We start from the raw sequence: 19,258 nt of genomic DNA on the forward strand, positions 1-19,258 counted from the left end.
CAAAAATGTCTTGTTGAGAATTGTCTTTATCTTGTTGTTATGTGTTTCACCATATGTTCCTGTCTTCCCTTAGAAGTTAGGCAAGGTAGACTAAATGTAATTAAGAACAGAGACATTTGCAGGATTGTTGTTTGATCTACTGTTATCTCAGGAGCCAGTCAGGCAGGGGGTGTCAAACACTCATTGTAAACAGGACATCAGGGGGGTTGATGATGATCACATTTGCATGAAGAATGGGATCTGGCCTGGGAAAACAATGGAAGAGAAGAACTCTACCAACACCAAAGGGACTGGAGGAAGAGGACGGGGACATCTCAGCGGGGGATTGCATGGACATTGTGAATTTGCATGTGTGTGACTATAAAGGACTGGGCCAAGGGATAGTTAGCTTGTCAGACTTCATGCCCTGACAATTGACTCTGTTGTTGCTAGGGTTATGAACTGGCCCGGAGCTCTGTAATATTTGTGTCTGGAATTGATTCTATTGTTAAATACATTTTGAAATTGGTACTTTACTTCTCGAAGTCTTCATTCAACGAACACGCGGATCGGCAGCTACATACAGGAGGTATTGCGATCCAACAATTTGGTGACCCCGACGTGATGAAGAGAGAAGTCATCTGAGGCAAGGAATTCAACAACGGTCACTTCGGAGGACAACTGACGACAAGGGATCCCTAATAAAAAGGTAAGCAGACACCTGTTTAATCAAGCTCTGCAGATTGGCTATTTCCAAAAATTTGTCGTCACTGTCAATTGAAGTGTCCTAGTTATAAATTCCAGATACAAATATAAAAATATTGACTGCAGGAAGTACTGTTGAAATATACAGGGAAGTACTGTTGAAATATACAGGGAAGTACTGTTGAAATATACAGGGAAGTACTGTTGAAATATACAGGGAAGTACTGTTGAAATACACAGGGAAGTACTGTTGAAAAACAGGGAATAGACGGTTAGAGTAAACCGTAACTAGTACAGTGCTGTAACGGTTAGAGTAAACCGGAACTAGTACAGTGCTGTATTGCTGTATGCAGTGCACTGTATATCATAAAGATTTGGGTTGGGACTCGGAGCGCAGTTGACGGGACGGACACTCCCGACGCCCGAGATTTGTGTTTTTGTGTGGGGTGGAAAAGTGCCAGAGTGAACGTGAATTAAAAGGCTCTTTGTCCTTGGGAATTAACCCCCAGAGTGGAACCGGATCAAAGACGTTTGATCTAGAAGCTTGTTTCACTGAGGCATTGAGTTGACCGCTGGAGTCATTCACATTCAATCTCACTTGGGAGCATAGTTAAAGATGGAACTGGAGTGTGGAAAAGCGTGTAGGGATCAGGGAGAATGTTCTCCCTATCCTCGGTCTGTGGAAGAACAGTGGAAGTGGACTCTTGATCAGGTGGTGAGTGACATGAAAGAAGTCAGGGAAAGAGAATTGGATGCAATAAAAAAGTTGTGGAAGGATGCTCAGAAGCAAAAGATTCTTCCTTCTCCAGAGGTGAAGGTTAACTTAACTGAAGCATTGTGTAAGTGGGAGTCAGAAATTCACACTAGATTACAAGATCATTTGGATAATCCAAAATTAGGGTTTATAGCAGGGAAAGCATGGCAGAAACAGGGTAAGGAGTTAGAAGATAAGCGCAGAAGGATACATGTTGTGGCTGTGGCATGTGCAGCGGTGCACAATTGCAGATCTAAAGGGGTCACACGAGTGCCCAATGTAGAGAAGCCTCCATTAGAAGATTTAAATCAGACACTGACACTTAACACCACTCTTTACCCATCATTACCTACTACCTCTTCCCCACCCCCATATCAATTGCCAGTTTTGACTGTTAACAGTGGTCAGTTAGATGTGGACAGAGATAAAGAACTGCAGGAGTTACGTGAGACAGTGTGTGAACTTTGGAGACAGGTCAGCAGAATGAAACAGGGACAGGAAGAGATTGAAGATAACGTAGGAAAAAATGAATTTAGAGAGGAAGCTCAGGTGGTTCGCCCTAAAATCTCCCAACAAACTACATTTAAAAAACAGGATAGTCAGAAATCTACATTAGATATTTTTAAAACACCTAGCAATCAAATAAAAAAAGTTGATCCCTCAGGAGGATTTGCCAGGGCTGAGCACAGGGAGGAGAAGGCAAGATTGATTTATGGCAGTGATAAAGAGGAGAGTGAGAATAAGACAGATACATACAAAATTCCGGTTACATTTATTGGGGAATTGGAGCATCAGGAGCTTGTTCATCCTCAGACAGAATTATATGAAAAGGATCAGGGTTCAAGTACGGGAAATTGTGAATTAGAATCATGGGAAGAGAGTGAGTGTGAGTATAGAGGTGAACCGTTGACAGGGGCCATAAATAATGAGGAGGCGGGTCAAATACAAATACACACGCGGAGTAAGGGGCCCGTTTCAGGAATGCCACAGTTCCAGCCCCCTCTGATATAGAAAAGAGGAGGACAGGAACCAGTATATGTTCCATTTGCTATTACAGATATCAATTGTTTAGTGGATAAGATGCCCCCACCCGCAGAGGGAGGCGGCAAGTGGATGTTTAGCCTTTTTAGTTTAACACAGAGCAGGCAGCTGGCATTAGGAGATTAAAGAGGAATGGATGTGTGCCACAAGGTGCCATCCTGGCTCAGATAATCTACACATTACTTTATTCCGTCAGGCAATAATTTTAGGACTTCCACAATTAGTGAAAGAAGCCATGGAAGGAAATCCTGACCTTCCAGGCACTACGGCGGATGTCTGGGAGAGACATCTTTCACACCACATCAACACATTTAAAGCTAAACAACAGGGAAAGAAAGAGGAGGTGATGACAGCGCAGGAACAGCTCCTAAAAATACAGTTAGATGAAGCACTGAAAAAGCTTAATGATAAACAAAAGGAAGAGAAACAGATGGTTCAGCAGTTTTCTCGGCAGGTGCAGCCAGATCAGTTAGGTCCGCCAGAAGATTTTGCTCCAATAAACCCTTATTGGGTCAGTCCAAGGGGAGGCATGTGTGGGAGACACGGCGGGCAGGGATACGGCTTGATAGGCGGGTACTTAGGCCGAGATCAGTGTCACGCCTGCAAAGGGTATGGTCATTGGCAAAGGGACTGTCCATATCACAACTACGCGGAGGTACCAGGCAGTGTTCCACCATCTCATGGAATTTATCAACGGAGCCGATCTCATCTGACACCGTCAAGCTTGTGGGGCTCTCAGGGAGACCGGAGAGACTGCCGTTTTCGGTGTCATTAGTGACTCGTGTTGCCAGACAGACTGTGTTGCACCCTTTTTTGATTTCACCACATTGCCATATCAACCTGTTGGGACGAGATCTCCTGGTGAGGACAGGAGCAGCTATTCTGTGTGGAGATAAAGGTATTTTGGTGCAATTTCCTAATGGAATGAAACTGAACTGCTGTATTTCACACCAAGGTGTGAAGGGACAAATGCTGATGAGTCCGACACCCTCGCCAGAACAGGGGGTGTGGGCAGATATTTATTGGGGAGAAACTGAGCCTGAGACCTCACCTGGTGTCGGTGTTGTGGCATTGTTTCAGAGCTGGAGGTCCTGGTTGTCGATGCTAAGTCCTTTTGCCCCGCCAGTTGATCCCTATCATGTCACCCTATTTTACGACCGTGGGAATAATGAGGTCTATCAGGATGCGTTTCGAGAAAAGTTACAGGGAAATTTCTGGATGATTACATCACCGTGTTTGTGTGTTGGGCCTGAAGGTGTGGCTGCGCAGGTCGACTTTGCTGAACAGAATGATTGGTATAAGAGACTGTAAAGGAAATGTTGTCATTTCTGGGTCTCGCAAGCTATAATAGACATTTTATTCCTGCATTTTCAGAAAAGTCTACGCCCCTACGTACAATGGTGAATGAACAGGGAATGCGTAATTTGACTGCCCGGTTAACATGGACAACTGAGGGAGAGAAAGCATTCATTGTACTTAAACAGGCATTCAGCACAGCTGCACATTTGGCAGTTCCAGATTATAAAGATACTTTCTTTTTGGATGTTTCTGAAGGAGAACATACAGCAAATGGTGTTCTCTTTCAGAAAAAAGGGGGTGACAGGAAAGTATAAATGGATGCAAGTATAATACTGGACCCCATTGAAAACAGGCAGCCACCATGTGTAAGGCATGTGGCAGGGGTAGCAAAACTCTTACAGAAGACAGCACATTTAGTGATGGGTCATGCTCTGACAGTTCTTACAACACATAGTGTGGTATCACTGGTCAGTTCAGCAGCATTCACCATGACCTCACTTAGACAGACCAGGATGGACAAGATTTTAACTGCACCACACATAACACACACACACATGAAGGGATAAATATGGCAGGGTTTAACACAGCATCAGGCTCACCTATAAAACATGAAGTAGAGATGAGGCAACTGACACAGGCACTCGTGGAACCAGCGGAGGTCGCAGTTGTAAAATGCAAAGGTCACAGCAAGGAGAACTTTTTAGAGGGAAAAAGTAATGAGGCGGCAGATCAGGCAGCAACGAAGGCAGCAGGTTATAAACCAAGTGACAGTTTGTTGTTGGTAGAGAAAACGGTTTATGAAATGCTTACAAGATACGACAGGGAAAGACTTGGTTGTGATCAAGAAGAAGCTCCTCCACATGAAAAAAAACAGTTTGGAAGGAAAAGGGGGGCTGTGAAAGTTGAAGGAATTTGGCGGGTCCCAGACGGCAGACCTGTTCTCCCGCCCGGTCTGTTAGATGCCGCTCTGGAAGAGGCCCACGGCCTGACACACTGCGGGAACCACGAATGATGCAGAGAATGCTCAATATGTACACACTTTAAGGTAAAATTAACAATTCGACCACAATTCGAAGTTTCCAGTGGCCCCATGGCAGGGCAAGAAAATTATAGATTACACTGATATGTTAGATAGGGTCAATGGGTTCCGATACCTCTTGGTCGCAGTGGATGCATACACTGGCTGGCCAGAGGCGGTTCCCGTGAAAATAGAAGAGCCAAAAAGTGTTATTAAATTTTTGATTAATCTGACACATGGTTTCCCCAAATAAATTAGATTTGACAATGGAACTCATTTTAAGAATAGAGATTTACAAACCATAGGCCAGCCCGGTACTTTTATGAAATGTAGATTTTATTTTGTTCAACTAAAAACGAATCTCTAAGTTCTCTCCCAACAGGCAACCTCTGTAACCAGTCAGTAAGGATCCAGGAATTTCACACACAGCTGAGTGGGTTCTTCTGAGAGTCATCAAGCAGAGTGGTCAGAGCACAGGTGGACGGGCCACTTTGAAGTTGCAGAGCGAACATTACATGTTAACCCTAACCCTAACATACTAACACCCTAACACATTAACCCTAACACTGGTATTACTGGAATCAATGTACCCCAGCAGATAATTCACAGAGAACGCTTGGACGGATCGAGGAACATCTAAAGACGATGGCACCATGATTAAACGTCTATTATTCTTCATTACATCAAGAGGAGTTGTCAATGAATTGTTGTATTGGCCTAGCTTAGGCTAGGCCAAAAGGGGGATTGTTGAGAATTGTCTTTATCTTGTTGTTATGTGTTTCACCATATGTTCCTGTCTTCCCTTAGAAGTTAGGCAAGGTAGACTAAATGTAATTAAGAACAGAGACATTTGCAGGATTGTTGTTTGATCTACTGTTATCTCAGGAGCCAGTCAGGCAGGGGGTGTCAAACACTCATTGTAAACAGGACATCAGGGGGGTTGATGATGATCACATTTGCATGAAGAATGGGATCTGGCCTGGGAAAACAATGGAAGAGAAGAACTCTACCAACACCAAAGGGACTGGAGGAAGAGGACGGGGACATCTCAGCGGGGGATTGCATGGACATTGTGAATTTGCATGTGTGTGACTATAAAGGACTGGGCCAAGGGATAGTTAGCTTGTCAGACTTCATGCCCTGACAATTGACTCTGTTGTTGCTAGGGTTATGAACTGGCCCGGAGCTCTGTAATATTTGTGTCTGGAATTGATTCTATTGTTAAATACATTTTGAAATTGGTACTTTACTTCTCGAAGTCTTCATTCAACGAACACGCGGATCGGCAGCTACATACAGGAGGTATTGCGATCCAACAGTCTCCAGGTCTTATTTTAAAGAAAATAATTGTCTTTTCAACATAATACATTATTCTACAGTGGCCTTAAAAGGGCTTTTCTTTCATGTTCTGTTCATTCCTCACCCCTTTTATTGTTTATCTTATTTCATCACGCCAGGCCTGGTCCTCCCTCGCTACTTTCGGCCCAGCGCAGTTCATTTCAAGTCTTTCCGATCAGATCGACAAACGGTGCAGCCGAAAGCAGATCTCTGCACTTTGCAGTCGTCTTTAGAACAAATTTGGCCTTATTCCCACCTTCAGTCTCAACGTTTTTTTTGCTGTCTGAAGCACTCTTACAACACACTGAGTGTGTGCAGTGTAACCTCGCTGCGCTGGAGCAGATTGAGATCAGAATAGAGCCGATGCAGATGATGCAAGGCCATGCAAAGCCAACAGGACAGCTCCTCTGGCTGCGTTGTTCACAGGGGCACCAGTCTTACATGCCAGCATCAGATCGTCTCATTAGGGTTGTGCTCATGAAAGCACCCGAAAGGTCCTGCTGTACAAAGACCCTTTAGTGTGTATTTGTGTGTATTTATGCATGTTTGTGTTTGTTACTCTGACGGTAGATTACAAAACGTACCTGCAGACCCCGATGACGTCTTCTGAGGACGCAGACTGCTACATGCATGTTAGTGGGGGCCTGTTTGTGGTTTCCGCCTGGTTGCGTGTCTACCAGCTGTCATGAGGTGCAAAGGCGACAACTTGTTCCTCAACACTGCTGAGACCAAACTACCACAGTGGACTACATGAGGACGAAAGCAGACATCAGCCCCTGTCATCAGTGGGGACGGTGTGGAGAGGGTGGTTGGCTTCAAGCTCCTGGGCTTCACCATCGAGGAGCACCTTACCTGCGGCCCCCACGCCGCAGCGCTTGTGAAGACGGCCCAGCAGAGACTCCCCAGGAAGCAACAACTGTCTGTGAAGCTGGTGGCAACCTTCTGCCGTTGCCCTGTGGAGAGCTTTCTGCTCTATTGTGTCTGTATTTGGTTCATCAGCCACAGACAGAAAAGTGCTCCAGAGAGTCATCGCCACCACTCAGAAGATCATCAGCTGCCCGAGCGCACGTTTCCTGCTGCCTCACAATAGTCAGAAACCTAGTGAAGGACTCAGCTCATGGTGGACACCCTCTGTTCAAGCTGCTACCATCAGACGGGAGATACAGAGCTAATCTACCTACCTACCTACCTACCTACCTACCTATCTATCTATCTATCTATCTATCTATCTATCTATCTATCTATCTATCTATCTATCTATCTATCTATCTATCTATCTATCTATCTATCTATCTATCTATCTATCTATCTATGTCTGTCCGTCCATCTACCTACCTACCTACCTATCTATCTATCTATCTATCTATCTATCTATCTATCTATCTATCTATCTATCTATCTATCTATCTATCTATCTATCCATCATCATCATCCATCCATCCATCCATCCACCCATCCATCCATCCATCCATCCATCCATCCATCCATCCATCCATCCATCCATCCATCCATCCATCCATCCATCCATCCATCCATCCATCCATCCATCCATCCATCCATCCATCCATCCATCCATCCATCTATCTATCTATCTATCTATCTATCTATCTATCTATCTATCTATCTATCTATCTATCTATCTATCTATCTATCTATCTATCTATCTATCTATCTATCTATCTATCTATCTATCTATCTTCAGTGAGCCACAGGGGCAATATTGTGTGGACAGAGGCAGAAAGGCTGCAGCGTGAGGCAGCACAGGGGTGAAATGAGACATCAGCAGCGTTTCAGATGGTCTCTTTATCGTCACTGACAGGACGAAGATTAATATCAGTCATGTTTGTGTAAGACTGAGGGGGGAACATAAACCTTATTGTGATTTTAATGAGGCGTGACCGTGTTGAACAGGCCCGACTAATGGGGTTAAACTGCCTGTTGCTGATCCCGAGAACAGATCAGAGGGTGGGATGATATCAGCTGAGGGTTTTTTCAGCTGTGGGGGAAAGAAATAAAAATAAGGAAATTATTATTTCTTATTTCTGCCCATTTTTTTGCGCGATTCTTATCCTGCAGTGAATTAGATTCCCCTAAAAGAACTAGCTGACATTGAGACTTTACAGGAAAGTTATTCTTACCCCAGAAAACGTACGAAGCAAGAACACACATGATTATACAGACACACTCCTCAGGCCAGGCCTGGTGTCTTTGCTGCGGGAGCCTTCTTTGTTTCTTTTCCTTCCTGTTGCACACCTGATCTAATTTCCTCAGAAGTTTTTTGCACGCTGCAAACTTTTTTCAACCGTCAGCGAACTGCGCAGCCCTGTTGTCCTGCTCCCCTCACAGCAAGCCAGTATGATAAACCACACAGAAAATATCCATTGTTGGAGCCTTCCTGAAGAGTTTTTGCATAGCTGATGGCGTTTTAACAGCTAAAATGACAATGTTAAAAGAAATCCATTTATTTCTCCTTTTATGTTAGACAGAAGCTCCATGAAATCTAATCTTTTTGATTAGATTTGCTGGGATTGTGTTTAATAATGGATCTGGGTTGTGCGTGTGTTTGCATACTAAGACACTGATACTCATCCACATCCTTCATAAGTGAAAGACTGTGCTAAAGGAATGTGATACTGGGAATAATCAGATGAAAAACCCCTCTGAAAAATGCAGGCCTGAGAAATATAAGCTGCCCAAATGCTCCACGGTTCATTATAAATCAGAAAAATCCCCTGCAGTTCTTGCTATGAGATTAATATTTTCGTTCTATTACGTCTAAATATTCTGGTCCTACGAGGGTGTCGGATGTCTGGCAGAGTTCTAAAAAGTCTCAGCCAACATTTTTACCTGATGACTCAGGTAAAAACAGTGCTGAATTCCAGCTGTTATCAGTTTGGCTTTTCCATCCGATTCCATCTACCTGTCAAGAGACATCCAGTCTCTGATCTTCAAGGTCCTGTTTAGAGAAATATTCTTCCTAAAATGTCTCTCGCTCTGACTGTCAGAGATAACGCCCCACATCAGCATAAAGGGGAGAGAAGGGGAATAAAGACAGTGAATTGTTGACTCTCCATCTTCCCACAGTCAATAATACTCTGAACTTCCTGTTTGCGTGATTGGAAGAATTCGTGGCCTACTTATTTGCCTTTGCTCTGTTCCACCTCATTTCCCTTATTCCCCTTTAATCTCCTGTTTGCGTTCGATCATCCTCATTTATCTCCCCAGTGAACATTTTGAATCATCACAGTGTTTTTTGTGCTGTCTGTTACAAACCTGACCTACTTTGAAGGCCCTGGCAACTTTGTTTCAGGAAAAAAACAAGTTTTGAATATATAAAAACGCCCTATTGTGAGCAGCTTAAAGGACAACTGGGCTATTTAGACAATCATTTTACGCTACACTCGTGGGGCTGATCAAGTTGACCTTAAATAGTCCAGATCTATCATTGCAATGACAAATTGCTGCAGCAGTTTAGCAGGAACGTGTTTATGGCGCACTATTGCTGTCGCTCTGAAGAAGCTAAATAGAATTCAGACAGACTCAAGTCCAATTTCTTTGCAGCCCAGTTCTCAGGATGTCTCATCTATCTTTATGTCTGTCGTTGCCCTTCGGCAGCATCTATTTTTGTCTCATCGTAGCCACTTTTGCTGAGTTTCCACCTCTCTCCATCCACTTCTCTGGTCTCTTTTGTTTTGTCTGGATCCCAGGAACATCTCACACCCCATCTGGCCCCCTGCATTGACTTGGCTGCTGGTAATACACCCATCACGTGTGAATCACACTCGCACCATCTTCCTTTATCTCTCCCGCTCAAGCACACACACACACACACACACACACGCACACACACACACACACACACACACACACACACACACACACACACAGATATTAACACATCTCAGGGTGTGTCGAATGTGTGATTCTCTCTCGTCTCGCTGCTCTTTGCCAGGGTAGTGTGTTTCTTTGGCGCCCCTCGGCTCGTAGTCTGGCAGCATAAACATGCAGGGCGGTCCGGGAGTAGCTCCCCGTCCCGCCTCGGGTCTTCCATGGCCGGTGGTGTGGCCCAGCGAGTGTGCATTCTTAATGCTCCCCTGGCCTCGATGAGGGAGATGATTGGTAGAATTAATTGTGGCTGCAGGGCCGAATGGGAATAGAATGGAGAGAGATGGGGAAGGAGACGGGAAGGGGGGGTTGTTTTTCTGAATTTAGCGTTGCGTTTCTGTCTTAAGAGCCTGGATTCCTGCGCCCACTCTCTTTGTCTTTTTATATCATAATATTAGTCCAGAGTTAACGCAGTCCTATTTTCTTTTATTGCTGAGTTTGTCCTTCTCATTCGTGAGTTATGCTTGTGTGTTTGGGGAGATACCAGAGAGCTAATAACAGTTATAATATGATGGCCCTGTTTAGCTCCCATGACAGGGATATAATAGGAATATAGTTAGAGCAAATCTTGCAGTGTGGTGTCATTAAATGAGATAAACTGACTTCAGGGATGTTTAACTTACCTGTGTGTTATCTTAGAGAACAGTGGCGATGCTGTGACCTCCATCTCTCTGGGTCTGCTGATGATATCAGAGAACCGGGAGGAAACCACCGATCCCCATCCTCGTTTTACACATTCAATCTGTGAGAATTTAACAGCTGTTGGTTTTAGCGTGTCGCAGCTCTAGAAGACGTTTTTAGCCACGTCGATGCCGTTCCCGCTCACTGTCAGCAGGTAGGAGCGTGTCCATGAAGGATTTATGTGCTGGTTTTACAGGGACTTGTCAGTGAGTCCCTGCGTGGCGGAATAAAGAGGTGGGGGTTGGGGTCTGTGTGCGTGCGTGCGCGTGTGTGTATGAAGGGTTTTGGGGGTTAGAGGGTTGTGGGGAGGCTGTCTCATCATTTATTTATACAATCTACAGAAGATGGGGTTAGTTGAGAGACAGTGGGGGCTGTCTTCTGGAAACCACCCTGGGAATCCTGGGGTTTTTTTTTTTTTGCTACTAGTGAATGTTTTTGTCTCAATAAGAATGAAAAAATGATGGAAAAAAACAGTCCGGTGGCGCTTCAGTGTAAACGCTGTCTACATTAATTTTCATGCACATTGTTGTGATTCGCTTCTGTGTCCTCTCAATAATGTTCAGTATATCAGTGTCCTGGGATGTCCTAAATCTGTGAACACAGATATATAACAATAAATTTGTGGAACCAAAGCTGCATCTACAGCCGCAGCTTCAGGGAAACAGCTGCAAGGATGAACTGGCTCTGACGGGGCCCTTTGTTCTACGACATCACAGCCCTCACACACAGATACGCGTGAACACAAAGATGCGTGAAACACACACACACACTCACCTCCGCTGTGGGCACAAGGTCGGTAGCAAACAAAGAAACGGGAGCAGGAGGTCATTTTATATAAACCATTTCATGTTCTCACACCTGCTGCATGAATATGATGGGATCCACCGAGGGTGAGGGTGGGGAAAACCCACAATCCAATTTAAGCAAGCATCTTCAGTTTGGGTGCATTTTTAAAGCCAGATTAAATGTGCGTCACTAGAAACTGTTAAATGACGGGAGCTGCGTCACTTCTGTTCTTCCCCTCCTCCTGCCTCTGCGTCTCTGTCCTTCGGGCCTCACTCACATAAAGTGGTCATTAGCTGTCAAACATTTTACTCTGAATTACAGCGCAGGCCCGATTCCTGTGCGCCTGCGGGTCTAAACAAAGGAGCGCAGCAGCTCATCATTCATTCTGTTTCACCGCGACGAGGAGCCGAGTTCTCGGTCCTTCAGCAGCCCTGCGAGTCAGCTGATCGGTCAGCATTCCTCCATCCATCCTTCCCCTCTGTTCTTTTTAAGCTCTGTTCCTCCTTTGTCCAAACTTTGATCAAGTTTGTTAACTATTATAAATTGGCCCTATAATTCGATGGCCATCGGTCGCCACAGCTTCGTTCCGGATGTTTAATGAGCACTTTTGCGTGGGTCTCTGTGTCTTCTCTTTATTTTCCACAGTCTGACTACAACTCTTTTTATAATGGCCTTTATTAAGCTCAAAAATTGTTTATTTATTCATGCGTGGAGGCAGTTTCTCATTTATTTTCCTTGTAAAGCTGCTGAACTATAAAAGCGCAATCGAATGTTTTTCTACCAACCTTTTCCTCCCAGCTGCATGTGTGGGTACGCGTGAGCGTGAGGTGCTATTGACGGGCCTCCGCCTGGGGGCCTCGCTTTCTATTACTGTGTGGAAGACAAGGTTTTTCCATCTACCGGCAGCTGAGCCTCCTTTTATATAACTGCTAATGTCTGTGTTGTCACTGCCTGACCCGACCGTACTGCTCAGACTTCTTGATTCTAGTTTGATGATTCTGGTGGTGCCAGAAGGTGAATGCCGAGGCGGTTTGGTGTAAAGTGAGTGTAGATCATGGCTGCTGGCCTGGCCTGGCCTTAGACAGGTACCCTGCCATGAATGAGCCCCAGGATCATGTGAGTCAGAGCATCGATGCTGATTGAATTTACTTTTCCCTGAAAAAAGACGGGCCGAGTTTTTCAGACCGAAGGGAAGCGGAAGGAAGCGGCTGATCTAATTCCCACCCTGAACGGATGTCTGTTTGGCTGAGTGCAGATGAACTTACAAGAACACACCTACAGTAATGCACTTCTAGATCGCATGATTGGATAAGGCGCTACATCTTTATTTGTTTTCTTTATGGAACTGTTAATTTTTTCCACCTTTTCCATCAGAAGCATTCACAGAAAGAGAAATCAGAGACACATTTCCTGTATTTTCCTGTATTCAAGGTGTCTAAGTACAGTCACGGCTTCTTCTTCTTTTCATTGTTGTCATTCCAACTCATGTTGGTGTGTTTCCTTTTACTGTTCTCCCGAAGATCATCTCTGCGTTGAGACTGCACACTTGTGTCCTTTCAGTAGTTCACACCTGCATCTTCTTCTTCCTCCAGTTGCAGATGAAGACACGGTGAAGAGATACTTTGCCAAGTTTGAGGAACGGTTTTTCCAGACCTGTGAGAAGGAGCTCCTGAAAATCAACACGTTCTATTCAGGTATTTATAAACTTTAAGCAGAGATGTACTTTGATTCTGAGTGTAGGACTGCAGTAAGGAACTATCAGCAACACTATGAGGAAATAATGACACTAATTTCAAGTTTTAAAATTCAGACATGATCTTATTTTCTCTGCCTATCACTGCTTGATTGACACAGCCACTGTGTACTGTATTTATGTCAGCAGGCCGTCCTACGTGTATTTTAGGGAGTGGCAGGAAGAATGTGTGCGCGCCGTGAAACACGAGACAGAAGTCATCATATATTCTGACGTTGTGGTGCCACATGGTTGCCTCCTGATTCGAACTTAGGCTCAGGTGGATGATGTCTCAAGATGAATAGTGCTTCCTCTACCGGCTGTTTGTGGAAGGGCAGGTCAGCCGAGGGCCAAGGTTGAATGGCGAGATTATTCCAGTTCATCTTGATAAGGATGTAAGTGGAGGACGCATGAATCAGAGCAGCTCATGAACACGATAGATCTGATGGTGGAGAATGTCAGGAGGGAGACGATCGACCTCGAACCTCTTCAGTTTGATTTTTCAACAACTGCGGATATCCACATTCCTGCCTTTTGCACACAGATGCAGTGTTGCCAGTTTCTCCTGTTGTTAGTATAAATCTATTAGCGATCCACATTTATAGCTTTAGCATCATTTTACTGTGCTGTCGTCCACCTCAAGATCCTTTATGAGCTGTTATTGAGCTGTTTGATTGTTATTACTTTGAAAGTACTTCAAGTGACTAAATGTAGTCTTCATCTTGTCTAAACTGGAGTTGGATTGGATCTTGTCTTCTGTGGGGTTTCTTTTATTAAAACCTCAGTAAATCAAAGGTGCGTGGCAGTATTTTAGTAGTTTAGATGATTTGTAAGGAAGCAGTTTGTGCTTTTACAGATGATTCCTTCCTCAACATCCTCTTTCACCCTGTATCTCCCTCTGAAAGGGGTCCTCGACCTCTCAAATCCAATTTGCTGCTCTGAGCTTGCAACACTCTTTTATCTTTATAGGGTGATGACTTTTTAAAAAAAATGAAATGCCGCATTCAGACCAAAAAAATTCCTTCGCCAGATTTATTGTACCATTCTTGGGGTTTGTCTTGACTTCCTGCTCTTTATTGATTTCTGCATCAGCTTATACCAAGTTCAGTCATTTGCATTAGCTTTTGTGACTATAAGGTGAAATATAATCCAGCAAAAGTGACTATCGAAGAAAATAAAGGACGCAGTGGGACATTCTGTCAATACGTAGATGATCTCACGTGCATGATATCAGACTAATCACTACTGAGTCTCGGGCACAAACTCGCCATCAGCAAGAAAATAACGTGAAATCTGCATGTGTGAGCTTTGCTGCTGCCTCCAGTAGCCTAACAAAAAGCAGGCCAGTAGATCTTTGAGACTTAAATTAAATTGGAGACTTCAAATTGAAGAACAAAAACAGTAGATTAGTTGACACTAATCATTTTTATTAAGTAGGTAGACAAAACGAGGCACGGGCCTAATGAAATGTAGGTCCGTGCTCGTGGAGTGTGTGATTGGCTCCTCTGGCCTCCCTCTCATTTGTTTGGTTTATTAGCCCATCCCTGACCCAGTTAATGTCCTTCCCTCTGCTGCATTTACATGTCATTTCAGCCTAACAGCCTCTGTGCTTGCGCAGCAGAACAAGGGGAGACGATGCTTATCATCTTATCCGACTCCTACCAAGCTCAAGGATGTCCAAAAGCATTTGCCTCTCATCAGTCATCCGAAATAATAATGATTTAAAAAAAATAAATACTTGTTCAGACAGATTGGTGCATTCCAGCCCAAACTTCATGCTATTGACTGCTCTCTTATGTGTAGAGAAACTCGCTGAGGCCCAGAGACGCTTCGCCACTCTGCAGAATGAGCTGCAGTCGTCCCTGGATGCACAGCGCGAGAGCAACGCCCCGCCGGGCCTGCGGAAACGCAAGACGGTGTTCCACCTGTCCCAGGAGGAGCGCTGCAAGCACCACAATATCAAGGACCTGAAGCTCGCCTTCAGCGAGTTCTATCTCAGCCTCATCCTGCTGCAGAACTACCAGGTTTCTGATCCCGTAACCACCAGGCTTCCTTCGCTCTCTGCCACGGAAACGCCATCACGGTTCTCCTCTTGTTGCTCTCCGCAGAACCTAAACTTCACCGGGTTCCGTAAGATCCTGAAGAAGCATGACAAAATCCTGGACACCCCTCGCGGGGCCGACTGGCGCGTGGCGCACGTGGAGGTGGCGCCGTTTTACACCTGCAAGAAGATCACGCAGCTCATCTCGGAGACGGAGGTGCCTGCTCGCACCTGCACATACGGTACGAACTACACAACACTGGCTTTAAACCACTGTGTCTGTGTGCGTTGGGGCGCAGACGCTCGTCACCACCGAGCTGGAGGGAGGAGATCGTCAGAGGGCCATGAAGAGGTTACGAGTTCCTCCGCTGGGGGCAGCTCAGGTCAGTACGGCTGTTTATAACCTGTAACCTCTGCTAAATATACGTGTTGAAACTTCACAAGGACGACGGAACAAAAGAATACAATTTTGAATTAAGCTAGGTTTAAATTTGTGGTCTTTATTCCTTGAATTTACTGTAATTTATTGCTTTAAATGCCTTGCTGGCGTTTAAAACAGAGTAGAAATAAAACAAAACACATTTTAAAAAAGCTGAGAAGAGAGAGGAGAGTTATAGGAGAAATGGAGGCAGGTTAGAAGATAAAACCCGTAAGAGCATCCAGTATTGATTTTTATAAGTGCCTTTCTACTGTGGAACATGTGGAATCTCCTTCAGAAACTGTCCAGACTATAGTGGCTCTTTACATCCCACTGTTACATCCACTGTTAGGACCGCTTTAATTACTGTCATGTCCAACTTGATTTATGCTGCCTGACTATCGATCTGTCCAATTCAAAACAGTCACATCAGCAGGAATATATATCTGATCATATACAAAGAGTCAGAGGAGTCTGGATGGTTTTCACAGGAGCTAAAATGCAGTGTTATTTATGGTGGGGGCTTTGTTTTCTCTGCCTCTTTCAGCCCGCTTTGGCCTGGACAACCTTCCGCGTCGGTCTCTACTGCGGCTTCTTTATTATTCTCGCCATCTCCTTCATCCTCACCGGTAAGTCAAGTGGATCACCGCATTCATAAATGTTTCATATCCTGCTGAACCTGGCGCGGCCTGTTTTCCGTCACTCGGAGCGTCATTGTCTTTTTTAACTTGCTGCCGGATTCTTATCGGCACATCCGCTCTGGTTTATCAGGTGTTGTGTTCATGCGCTTCGAGAACGTGTGGCCGATGGTGCGCATCTACCGGGGCGGTTTCCTGTTGATCCAGTTTATCTTCCTCCTGGGGATCAACACGTATGGGTGGAGACAAGCCGGAGTCAACCATGTCCTCATCTTCGAGATCAACCCTCGAAACAACCTCTCGCACCAGCACCTGTTTGAGGTCAGATTGCGGAAACCCCGACGGCTACCTTTTTCTGGAGAGCAGAATATTCACTCCTTGTTTTGGCGCCGCCCTCCTCTGTTTCTGGCAGATCGCAGGGTTCCTGGGCGTGCTGTGGTGTCTCAGCATCCTCTCCTGCCTGTACTCCGAGTACATCTACGTCCCCATGCAGATCAACCCCCTGATCCTCTACGGCTTCATGATGCTCTTCCTCATCAACCCCTTCAAAACCTGCTACTACAAATCTCGTTTCTGGCTCCTCAAGCTGCTGGTCAGTCCAATTACTCCAGTACCGCCTCGCTTACGTGGAGCCTGACTGTGACTGACGGCAGCGCCGAGTCAGCTGGGGGTTGAATTTAACATAAATATGTACATAAAAACAACACCGTCTGTGTCTTTTTCCAGCGGCTACTGTACGGTGCGGCGGGCACTTATTTAAATACGTTGCGTGTGTGAATTCGTGCACGCTCCTGCATCTCCATCTCACAAGGAATGTATTATTCAGATATCGCTCAACTCCCATGTTTACAAAACCCTCCTGTGTTCAGGCTGTTCTTTGTCTACGCTGACTTACAGGCCAGAGAGAGGGAGAGAGAGTGAGAGACAGGGAGAGAGAGTGAGAGACAGGGAGAGAGAGTGAGAGACAGGGAGAGAGAGTGGAAGGGAGAGAGAGAGAGAGTAATGGGGTGCATCAAGACAGAAGAGAGTTCAGCGATAATAGAATGCAGCCTCGTCCCAGGGGAGGTGGAGGTTGTGACTGTGCAATCATTACAGGCACAGATCTATCAGTATGCTGATGCCCTGAGCTCCTCCGTCCCTCCTCCTCGTCTTCATCTGCCACCTCCTCCAGCGGCAGCAGCAGACCCCCTCCCGGTGTTCTTGTCCTTCCCTTCATAGCTCCCCACAGTCCTCGGCAACACTCCCTCATTGCCCCTCTGACAGTAATATGCTGCAGCCCTGATTGGTCCCCAGCAATCAGAGCTGATTTCAGCTGATTTCTGGTAATAAGCAATCAGCTGCTAAAGATGTTTGAGGGGAAATCGAAATATTATTGAAAGAATAAGTCGCCTCCACTTGCTCGCGATGCTATTAAGCATTCTGTTGTGCTTCTTTGTTATGGCAGCACAGCCCAGACAGACTAATTTCTTTTTTTTTTTTTTATCTCTGACTGAATTACTGGTGTTTGCTCAGGAAATTAATCATAACCGCGCCTCTGCTGTCGGCTTTGTGAGAGGACGCAAGAGAAGCGGTTGTCCGATCGATACGACCGGTGAATGACAGCATAACAGAAATACATACTGATGAGGTATATGTAAAAATAAGAGAGACAAAAATGATCAATACTCTTTGACATTTTCAAGGGGAGCGAGTTGTGTGTTTGTCTGAATGCACACATTGAGGGAGGCTGAATGTCAGAAGTGGCCTGGGGGGGTGGATGGAGCGAGCCGTGCGGGGTTGTATCGTTTTACAAAGCGTGGTCAATAACTGAGCTCCTGCCAAACGTCGCATCCCAAAGAACAACACCGTAGACGCCGAGGCACGCCGCAAGATGCCCCAAGGTTGGCTCGGGGATTAGTGCTGAATCCCCGTGAGCCCCGACACACAAACAAACACACGGGATGCGTGCACGCATACAGGAAGTGTGACTTATTAGCGCGTCCTGCAGCGCGCTGATAAAGTGTGTGTGTGTGTAACAGGTTTTTCAGAGCTTTTGTCTCCAGCTTTACACTCAAATGTTAATTGGCGGGTCTTGTGTGAAAGGTTTTCCTTTAATATTTCCAAGGTCAGTCTCAGTCTTTCCTGAAATGCACCAGGCAGTTTGTTTCAATATAAATGCCTCTGATCTTCTGCCCCGTCTCACCTGCAGTTCCGCGTCTTCACGGCGCCGTTCCACCGGGTGGAGTTTGCAGACTTCTGGCTGGCGGATCAGCTGAACTCTCTGGTGGTTGTTCTGATGGACCTGGAGTATCTCGCCTGCTTCTACATCTTCGAGCTGCAGTGGAGCAACAGCAAGGGTCTCCTGCCCAAGACCAAAGGTGACGCGTAGTTGAGTCTGTAGCGACGCAGAATCGGTTCTCCTGCGCCTCAGTTTGGTTATTTCTTTTTGGACAATGAGTAGGTCAACGTTCAGGGTCAATTAAAACCCTCTTTATGACAAAATATCAATAAGCACTGGTATAAAATCATGTTATAGAACTTAATCTAATCATTATGTGCTTTGGTTATTGGAACATTTATAGTAAAACACACTGTTATTCATATTCTTTCCTCTCTATTAGCAGTAATTACGAAAAATTTCATGTTCCTTCTTAAATTAGAGCCACAAACAACATAGGACATACAGTCGTACCCCCGTAGGTCAACCACTATGGAAGGTGGAGCAACAAAGTGCACTTGCAAACATTAAACCAAAGAAAATCACCAAGCTGACATCCAAACGAATTTGACAATACATGTTTAAAATCCAGCAAAGGCAACGCCTTGGCCTGCTCGCAGCCAGTTATGGCTGAGCTGACGGCGTGCAAATGTTTGGTGATGAAGGTCGTGGTGTGTTGATGATGAAGAGGAGAAGGTGGCGGCAGGCTGCCATAAGACAGACAGGAGCGACAAGATTATTTCCTT

General features: G+C 45.3%; 1 protein-coding gene across 1 annotated transcript in view; it reads left to right on the top strand.

The window, feature by feature from the left end:
• xpr1a (xenotropic and polytropic retrovirus receptor 1a) overlaps positions 1 to 19,258 on the top strand; it is a 48,168-nt gene that overhangs the window by 22,059 nt on the left and 6,851 nt on the right. The window contains exons 3-10 of the mRNA XM_003974191.3: positions 13,079 to 13,180; positions 15,022 to 15,242; positions 15,327 to 15,476; positions 15,559 to 15,642; positions 16,225 to 16,306; positions 16,449 to 16,636; positions 16,728 to 16,907; positions 18,504 to 18,672. Coding sequence (XP_003974240.1) covers positions 13,079 to 13,180; positions 15,022 to 15,242; positions 15,327 to 15,476; positions 15,559 to 15,642; positions 16,225 to 16,306; positions 16,449 to 16,636; positions 16,728 to 16,907; positions 18,504 to 18,672 — 1,176 coding nt within the window. The remainder of the gene's footprint in view (positions 1 to 13,078; positions 13,181 to 15,021; positions 15,243 to 15,326; positions 15,477 to 15,558; positions 15,643 to 16,224; positions 16,307 to 16,448; positions 16,637 to 16,727; positions 16,908 to 18,503; positions 18,673 to 19,258) is intronic.

This window comes from Takifugu rubripes, chromosome 20, assembly GCF_901000725.2.
Source record: "Takifugu rubripes chromosome 20, fTakRub1.2, whole genome shotgun sequence".
NCBI classification, from domain to species: Eukaryota; Metazoa; Chordata; class Actinopteri; order Tetraodontiformes; family Tetraodontidae; genus Takifugu; species Takifugu rubripes.